This window comes from Danio rerio, chromosome 10 (genome assembly GCF_049306965.1).
Source record: "Danio rerio strain Tuebingen ecotype United States chromosome 10, GRCz12tu, whole genome shotgun sequence".
NCBI lineage: Eukaryota > Metazoa > Chordata > Actinopteri > Cypriniformes > Danionidae > Danio > Danio rerio.
The window spans coordinates 18,041,132-18,050,955 of NC_133185.1; the positions used below are offsets into that span (position 1 = coordinate 18,041,132).

Consider the following 9,824-nt stretch of genomic DNA (forward strand, 5'->3'; position numbering starts at 1 on the left):
TTGCCTGTAGATTTCACGAATGGAGAATAATATCATCATCGTCCACTTCTTTATTATGGTACAGGTACATTTATAGATGAGCTCGTTTGTTTGCTGTTGTTGTAAAAAGTTTATTCACTTGAATTTCTGCGAGACTTTGGATAAATGTAAAGATTTCTCTCCTACTAATAAAGGTGATGACGCAAGGAAATTTTACTGAAAGCTGATTGGCCTCTTGAAAATAATTGGTTATACTGTATATAGTTATTTAATTTTATAACAAGAGCTTTTTAATTAAAACAAGTTTATTGTATCATATTTTGTCTTTTTGACGCATTTTAAACAGAACTAATAATTGTAGGTGCACTATATGCAGGCAGGGGCTGTTCAGGTGGTTCAAACGACGGCCAAAATGTCCAGAATTTGTTCTTTAATTATTTTCTGTAATTTTTTAAATTATTGTTTAGTAATAAATGCATTTTTTAAATAAATATGGTCAGTAGTTTGAATCCCATGGAGCCTCAAAGCCACATTGATGTGACGCGAGTCACGTGACATAACCGAGCGGTAACTTTAACTGAAATTTGAATCTTTGATGCGGCATCCATTGTGAATAACGTTATTATGAGTCGAAAAGAGCAAGAGAGACGAAGAGAAAGCAGGCAGCAGCGTCATTGTCGCAGAATATTGAACATATGTTCAAAAAGACTGGCAAACAGGGTAAGGCTGGCTGACGTTACTTCCTAACAGATCTGTCCCGTTCAGGTTCTAGGCTGGCCGCATTAGCCGGGGCGTCCTGTATATTTGCCGTTATTGATATGTCTCGTACATGACCTCACTTTCCCTATTTATTTTTTGACTGCTGTGCCATTACAATTTTGGAAAATAACTGTCCGATAAAGGCTTTACTACCAAGCGAAGTCCTCCGCTGTCAACTGTCACAGCAAAAAGCGCTGATCCCGTCCCGTCCATGTTATGAGGCTGTTTACACCTGCTCACTTCATTCGCTTTATTCTGATCTGATATTAATCCAATCGCTCAAACCACTTCAGATTGCGGTCTGGGACACACTCCAGACGAAACTGGACAGGTCTAATTAATGTATTCTTTTACACAAAATGAATTTAAATGAAATAAATGATGACCTGGAGAAAATCTGACCTGCGCCAGTTTAGAGAAACACCTGTAGGTGCGCTTTTACAGCCAAACACACTTAAAGTGCCAAATAAATCAAGACACATTTACCATAAGCATAAAACATGTGTTCTGACTTTCCTTCATCTGCCAAAAAAGTCAACTAGTCATGTTCAACTACACGGTCTTTAGGCTAATATGAAGCATTTTCTCTTCATTCATCATTTTTACTTTTATTTCTTTAGGATTTATTTCATTATATTATTATTTCATTACATTAAATTCGTTTTATTTTTATACAGAAATTATCAAATTAAAATGTTCAATTAATATTAAATGGCAGCTGTTGTTAAACACAAAACGATGAATAAAAAGTGTCCAGCACCAAAAGCAGTCCATAAATCAACACGTTTTAAATGGAGTTTTTATAATGAGTCAAATCCACTGATAATGATCATATTTTAGCGATAATGTAATGATCGTCATTATCAGTGAATTTGACTTATTTACAAGAGAGGCATTAAAAGGGAAGGACATTATTATAATTATTACTGTTGTTATTGTTTTAATATTCAGATGGCCAATTATTAGTGAGGTTATTTGTGCGGTCCGGTTTGTTATTTGCCTAATAAATCATAAAACATTTTTCTCTTTCTCTTGTGGACTAATAATTTATAGACTATTTTAGCCCAACCCTTCATATTTCTTATACAACCTTTTACATGTGAAGCACAAATGTCCACTTATTATTGACTGTGATATAAAACTTTAATACATGTTTGTAAATTTATTGATAAATACATTTAATACAGGTTTATATATTTATTGGTAAAAAATAATGAATGTATCTTCGCTGGTGCTGCTCGTACAGCTGCAGTTTATACTGATATTTCTGATATAATTTAATAATAATTGCTGAAGCTTTCATCACGGTATATGTCACACTTTATTTGTTGTAAATTTATTATCTGACAAAAACAGCAACTGAGTTGTGGAGCTCAACAAAACTTGACCGAGCAGAGCGCCGTCCTGGATCACCCCGCACAGCTCACCTCACCGATTTTTATTTATTATTATTTTTTCTTCTTTGATACCGATTTTATTTTTTATTTGCTTCAATAAAAAATATACAAAATCCAATTTCACACACACACAAAAAAAAACCCATAATGATAATAACAGATCAGGAGAAATAATGTAGACATGTAAAAAAAATTAATTAAAAGAGAAACAAAACAGAGATTTTTTTTTATTAAACAGAGATACATACATAACACAAATACAGCAAGAGGAAACAAGGACTTATGTATCTGTGATATTCCCAAAATGTTTATCATAATAATCCATGAATCTATCACTTTTCTTGTTATTAACTAGTCTAAGAGATTTAATAAAAACATCAATTTCAATTAAATAATGTGAAAAATAAGTCTGCGAATTGGAAAATTTTTGTTTATGAATAAAATATTTTCCATACAAAATAAAAAAGTTAATAATGTAGTTCTCTGATATATCAGTTTTACCTTCATAGTGACAAAAATATCTTGAATTTTTAAGCGTCTGAAAGAAGCAATGTAGCTCACTTCACCTATGATGACATAAATAGAACGCCGTTACATCATAGGACAGAACAAGTTCAGAATTTTCTCAGAGTGACAAACGAACGAGTACAGTGAACAGTGATTAACGATTTTAGCGACTTGTTTTGCATCTCAAATGGCAAATAACATGTCAGCTGTGTTTTGTACTCGAGTTAATTTGATTGAGCCTGTATTTGTCAACGATAATCATCAAAGTAACACGATGGCTTCTCCTACATCTTCTACCATGACGAGAAGCCCAACAGGTGAGATAAAAGTTTACAAAAACGCTGTATTCCCACGTATTGTTTAATAAAAAGTACAATAATAATAATAATATCGCCACATAAGGCGACTTGCTGGCTTAAAAGGCAAATATTCAACCTCTCGTGTTTGTAATTGTTTAGTGTAGTTCTGATATTGTATATTTTCTGACTGTGATTTGAGCGCTGCTGATATTTTATGTACTGACATTCTGCCTTTTAAGTTTCTCATTTCCACTCAACAGAAATTGTGCCTTGTTAACTTTACTGATAAATTAATTTTAATATTACTTTAATTTAAATCCTATGTGTAGACCTGCACAGTAATTTTCTTATTTTTGATGGCGTGGGGGAATATTTGTTATATTTTAGCAAACTGAGTGAGAATATTATATTTAAGTCTTCATTTGTTCAATCAGGGATGAATTATTACAATTGAGGTAAAGTTGGTTTTATATTCACACATTCTGACTTTCTCAGAATGTTCTGACTTTCTTATAATAACAGAAAAATATTGTTTCAAATTCTAAATGGGGAAATATTTTTAACAGCCAGTGACTATCATCGTATAACAGTGTTTACAATCAATTAAATAGTGCTAATGTTGATTTGAAGTCATACTTACATGCGGTTTCCAACCCAATATTTCAATTAGCATGGTAAACAATATAGAGACTGTTAAATGAACAAATGTGCAAATATAAAACCAACTTCACCTCTATATTAATAAATGTCTAGAGCTCTGTTGTTAGCACTGAAGTTCTGGATTAAGACTTCTGTTTCATTTGGATTTATAAGACAGATTGTTAAATGTTTAAAGTTATAATTTACTCACAGATTTCTTAACTGAAGCTCCAGAGCGAGATAAATTGTTCTCTTTGAATTTGACGATTGCTAATAGAAAGCTGAACAATGTTGATTTAGTTTTATTAGTTTTTTTTTTTTTTGTGGTGGAGAAGTTGTGCTTGAGGAAGAATGTAGATGTAGATGTAGCACCCACTGACAAACAAATAAAAGGCCAAATGAATTTGATTAAACATTGTGATGGTGATTGTTAAATAGCTCAAACTATAACTGGTAAAACTCAGAATATTGACTCAAAATCAGTTCTTATAATAGTTTGCATTTTGTGTGAGCAGGACTGAAATGTTTATTTTTGCTAAATAGTTGCTTTTAGGATTTTTCCTGATGTCTAATATGGACATATGACTTGACGACTATTTGTCAGCTTGTGTTTGTCATTTTACATCATAGAAATGATTTGCAATTCCATAAAATAAATTCAGTTTTCAAACATTTTCTATTATAATTGTACATTTATTATTGTTGTTTCTTTTGTGTGATTGTCTTTTATATGTCTAATTTACAGCAGTTTGTCTATTTTAAACCTGTGGTAAAAGAGTTTTCTAATATTTTCCTGTTCATTTCCTTTATTTTAGAAAACCCAGAGAAAAGGAGGAAAGGGAATAAAGTCTCTGCTTTCTTTAAGAGAGCATGGAAGGCTGTAAAGCGCCCTTTCCTTTGCTGTGACTGGAACAGAGTGGCTCCCTTTGAACCACAGTCGGATGTCGATGATTTTGAGCATCTGCCTGTTCCAGGTCCTTTCAGGACCGTCGCAGCACATGCAGACCTTGAGCCGGTGTGGCTGCCAGGCCAGGTCTGTGAAGATCCTCAGCCGTTGAGTGTTCCGGGCCCCTTCAGCATCAAGCAAACAGCAGATGTGCCGAATGCAGAACCGGCCCGTCCTGAGTCCTCGACGGTCCTCACAGGTCATGTTGACCCTGAGCAGATGCATCTGCCAGTCCAGGTCTGTGAAGATCCTCAGCCATTGAGTGTTCCCGGCCCCTTCAGCATCAAGCAAACAGCAGATGTGCCGAATGCAGAACCGGCCCGTCCGGAGTCCTCAACGGCCCTCACAGATCATGTTGACCCTGAGCAGATGTGTCCGCCAGTCCAGGTCTGTGACCGCCTTGAGTCGTTGGCTGTTGAAGGACCATCCAGAATCAAGTCAACGACCATCGAAGATCATGTTGACCCTGAGCAGATGCTGCCAGGCCAGATCTTTGAAGATCCTCAGCTGTTGAGTGTTCCGGGCCCCTCCAGGATCAAGCAAACAGCAGATCCGGCCCGTCCTGAGTCACCAACGGCCCTGACCGGTCATGTTGATACTGAGCTAGTGTGTCTGCCAGACCAGATCTGGGAAGATCCTCAGCCAATCAGTGTCCATGGCCTCACCAATATTAAGAAAACGACGGATGCAGATTCGGCCTGTCCTGAGTCGCCTCCGTCTGTTCAACACCCCTCTAAAATTGATGGGACTGATGGTGAGTCATCCTGAATTTGGTTCATCTGTTATTTTTATGCTTTGTTGTTTTTAGCTTGTAAATCAGACAGTGTCATTTGTTGTGCTGTTAATTGTGTATTAATTACTAGCTGCAGCTCTGTTCATGAAGATGTTTCTGTTTGTTTTCTTCATTTTAGAAAAACCCAAGAAAGGAAGGAAAGGGAAAAGAGTCTCTGCTTTCTTTAAGAGAGTATGGAAGGCTGTAACGCGCCCTTTCCTGTGCTGTGACACAGATATAGTCCAGCATTTTACGCCACAACCAGAGCTGGAGGAAGCTAACAAGGCTTCTGGACCTCCTCGTGGTAAGTCATCATTTCCATCTATTTTCTGTAAATCATATTATTATTAATTAGTAATTAATTTACTCCTGCATTTCTGATAGAAGTTACTGCTTTCAGCTTATTGCATTAAATCCAGATTCAAAAGCTAGGAGTGATTTATTTGATCCGTTTCATACCAGACAATCCAAGTAAATCTCCCTGCTTGTTTTCTGTGTTTTTCAGGATTAGATCTGTCTGATTTTAAAGTAGGAGCCTTGATTGGAGAAGGAGGTTTTGGCCAGGTGTTTGTGGCATCTTACAAGCATCGTAAAAGAGTAAAGGTAGAGAATTATTTTTTTAATTCAATCAACATTTTCCTCCTGATTATTGAATATATTAAATTTGTTTGCTTTAATTTAATTTGTTGTTTTTTCTCCGCAGGTTGCCCTGAAGTTTATCAACAAGGATGAAGACGACCGCTATCTCGACACTGTAAGTTGAATAATTCACACAACAGTGAAAATGTGCTGACCATTTACTCGTCCTTCACTTGTCCTTCTCTTGTACTGACTTCCATTGTAGAAACAGAAAATACTTTTAAAGTCACTGCTTACTGGTTTTCAACATTCAATATCTTCTTTTGTGTTCAGCAGAAGAAATAAACCCAAAGATTAGTTTTGAACACATGAATGTAGGGCTGTGGAGTTAATGAAAATTCATTTAACATTAATGCAGATTAAAATGATCATTGCGTCATATGCCGGCCCCTTGTAAAGCAGTCTGCATTCATTTCTACACACAGCTCAGTTTCACGTGGACATCAGTGAAATCATGTAGCGTGACTTTTGCAGCATGGGATGTGCTTGATTTATTAGAGTGTAGATGATTCATTCATGTCTTCAATAGTGCTGAGGAGAGCTTGTGCTGTTGTGTGCATGTGCTCAGCCACAGAGACGGACAGAACACACACATGTAGAGCCCTCTTTTAGCTTAAACTGCATGATTAAATGTTCAAATACAAGCAAACCTGTCGAAACATGGAGCTTAGTGATTATTTACTTAGTGAAGATTTTGTTGCTGTACTTTTGTGCCATTCTGCTCTGGTAATATCTTTGAAATCTGTTTTTCTTTCTAGGATGGTCATTCCACACCTGTGCTCGCGGAAGTGGCAATGATGCTTAAGTTGGCGAATGCTCCGCAATGTCCAAACATCATCGGATTACACGACTGGGTTGAGAATGAGAACAACTTCATTCTCAGTCTGGAGTACGCAGAGTCATACCAGACCTTGGAACAGTACATCAATGAAACATTTGACGTTGGTGAAAAGCGAGCACGCCGGTTAATGCGTCAGTTGATCCAAGCTGTAAAGTTCTGCACTGAGCGTGGAGTTTTCCATGGAGATATACACACGCAGAACATCCTGGTGTCGAAATCCCGATTACAGCTCAAATTAATCGACTTTGGTTGTGCTTGGCCAATTACCAGCGAGCCTTTCGACAGCGATGATTATCAAGGTGAGGTGGCATTTTGTGTTAGATTCTTTGCTCACAGTATTGTCTTATGAAATGACTAAATTCTGAAAATGTCTCTCTTACAGGAGCTGCTATATGCACGCCACCTGAGGTTTTCACGCTCCCCATATTCTATGCTGACCCAGTAAACGTCTGGACAATTGGCATCGTGCTGTATGAAATCTTGCATGCATATATGCCCTTTACTGACGAACGTTCAATAATGTTTGAATCCGCTGAGATACGCCCCAGGTTCTCTACAGGTAATCAAGACATCTCTGATAAATCTCAGCCTCAGTGACAGAATAAAATATGTCAGTCATGAGTAAAAAAGGATTAAATATAATGGTTACTGTAGATATTACAGTTATTTCATTGTGGATGTTTTGTAATTTGATGTAGTAAGATTTAAACACGTTCATGGATCTTGAGTATGCAGACATATTTCACACTCTGTGTCACTTTTCAGAATGCCAGGACCTGATTTCCCAGTGTTTCATCCGTAATCCAGTTAACCGGCTAAAGTTACATCAGGTAGAAGAGCACGAGTGGTTCAATCCTGCGCAGCAGTTAAACAAGAGGAGGTAGAGGAACACACCGAGCACAAAACTACATCTTCATTCTTTCTTTGCTTCATGCTATTCCTGTTGTTTTCTCTTCTGCTTTTTTTAGAGTCACAAGTCTTATTTGACAGCCCTTCATATCACTGCTTAAATAACTTTGTGTTGTTTCTGCTTGTTTTTCTTCATTTTAGAAAAAAACTAAAGATCCCAAGAAGAGGAAAGCATCATTAAAGTCACTAAACTAGCATTATCGGTTATTAATTACTCCCTCATGTCATTCCAAACCCCTAAGATCTTACTTTTCTTCAGTGTCAGTTCATGACGTGTGTTGATGAGCGCTCTGTCCTGCACTGTGTGTGTGTCGCACTGCTGACGTTTACCTCAGATGTGCCCACGCTTTGTTTAAATGAGAGGAAGTCGCGCAGGCCTCTGGGTTATCCGTCAGCAGGGCGACACACATCCAGTGCTGTACAGGACTTCTGAAGTCATTATTTTTGTTTTATTTTTGTGTTTTTCTTTCTGCATAAAGAAGTTTCGTTTAAAAATGACAGCTGTAGCTCCAAACCCCTGACACCTTTCCTCATCTTCAGAAAACAAATGAAAACATTTGAGATGAAATCAAATCATCAAACCATGAGAGCTCTGTCCTGCACTGTATGTGTGTCCACTGCTGACGTTTACCTCAGATGTGCCCACGCTTTGTTTAAATGAGAGGAAGTCGCGCAGGCCTCTGGGTTAAACGTCAGCAGTGCGACGCTCTTCTTAACGTGCGGTTTGAGGGTCAGAGAGCTCTCAGATTTCATCTCAAATGTTTTAATTTGTGTTCTCAATATGAACTAAACATGAATATGAACTAAGGACATGAGGTGAGTAACTAATGACAATAATGGTAATGAATGGTGCCTAGACCGCAGCTCTGCACAAGACCTTTGGCCACAGGAGAAATGGTCGTGCCCAACCGAGCCTGGTTTCTCTCGAGGTTTTTTTTTTCTTCACTTTTGTCAATTGGTGAAGTTTTGTTCCTCGCCACTGTCGCCGCTGGCTTGCTTGGTTGGGACTTGTGGAGCTGCGCATCGATGGATTTGCTCTTCAGTGTTTGGACTTTCAGCAGTGACAATTAAACCACACTGAACTGAACTGAACTTCAACTGTGAAAACTGGACCGACACAGTTTCAATTTACTTATGCGTTAAGCTGCTTTGACACAATCCACATTGTAAAAGCGCTACAGAAATGAAGATGAACTGAACTGAATTAATGATGAAACTCTATCAGGAAATCCAGTGCTGTCACAGTTTTCTCCTCTAAAGTGTCATCAAAGATCTGCTCAACTATTTTCTACCTCATAAATGAATCTGGTGTTCTGTCGTAAGAGAGACTGATTGTTTTATAATTAAGTGTTCATGATTGTTTTGTAATGAATTGTTCTTTGATTTGTTTTGTGATGAATTGCTTTTATATATTGTTAATAAGTCAAATAAAATCCTGTGAATCAAACTGAAGCTCTGATCATCATTTCTGTGAGTTTTCTAAATGACTCCTTACTCAATTAATGAGAGAGTTCTCCCTAAACTATTTACTCAAGTGCTTACAAACCGATGAGGTTCTTTCCTCTGTTGAACACTGAAGAAGATAAAAATCTGAAAATCTGTAACCATTGCTGTCCATAGTAGGAAAACGAATACAATGGAAGTCGATAGGGAATCTGCTGAAGCATGCTAATAGGACTTAGGATTTGTCCCGTCAACTGTATGCCAATGAAACAATCTGCACATTTAAGGTCGGTTTTCTTTCAAAATCAGCGATCTCCACTGGCTGAGTGATATCCGATATAAAGTGGGTCTCAGATTGTACAAGAGGCACTGCATTAAATGACATTTTCCCTGCCATGTTTTTATAATATGAGCATTTATTTTTCTCCAGTATATTCAATGGAGCTGCGCTAGCCTGCCGATTCTGACGGGCTCGTGCGAGTAAAAAGCTTTTTGTCTCGTTTATGCTTGAGCAACTAAATCAATGTCAAAGTTTATTTAACTGAAGGTATTTTAATTACATTACAACATCCATGCTGTAAAAGGAACCGTGTAAATTGGAAAAAATTTAAATAAAAATCACAATAACAGGTAACCGGAAGTTTATCAGTATGGGGGAAAACACTAGCTCGGCATGTACCCTACAGGTTTCCAG

The 9,824-nt window shown here is 37.3% G+C and overlaps 1 protein-coding gene across 2 annotated transcripts; it reads left to right on the forward strand.

Annotated features, from left to right (window-relative positions):
• The first annotated feature begins 508 nt into the window (after positions 1-508).
• Positions 509-9,134, forward strand: LOC565709 (uncharacterized). 2 transcript variants are annotated; one of them, XM_073914537.1, is made up of 9 exons: positions 509-699; positions 4,396-5,280; positions 5,438-5,602; positions 5,804-5,901; positions 6,002-6,052; positions 6,696-7,077; positions 7,161-7,337; positions 7,544-7,658; positions 7,829-9,134. In XM_073914537.1, exons 1-9 carry the CDS (start codon positions 675-677, stop codon positions 7,866-7,868), a joined length of 1,938 nt encoding a protein of 645 aa, XP_073770638.1. In that variant the 5' UTR covers positions 509-674; the 3' UTR covers positions 7,869-9,134. The 2 variants fall into 2 exon arrangements, with proteins under 2 accessions (XP_073770638.1, XP_068080029.1); XM_068223928.2 differs by lacking the exon at positions 509-699 and adding an exon at positions 2,169-2,959.
• The last annotated feature ends 690 nt before the right edge of the window (positions 9,135-9,824 follow it).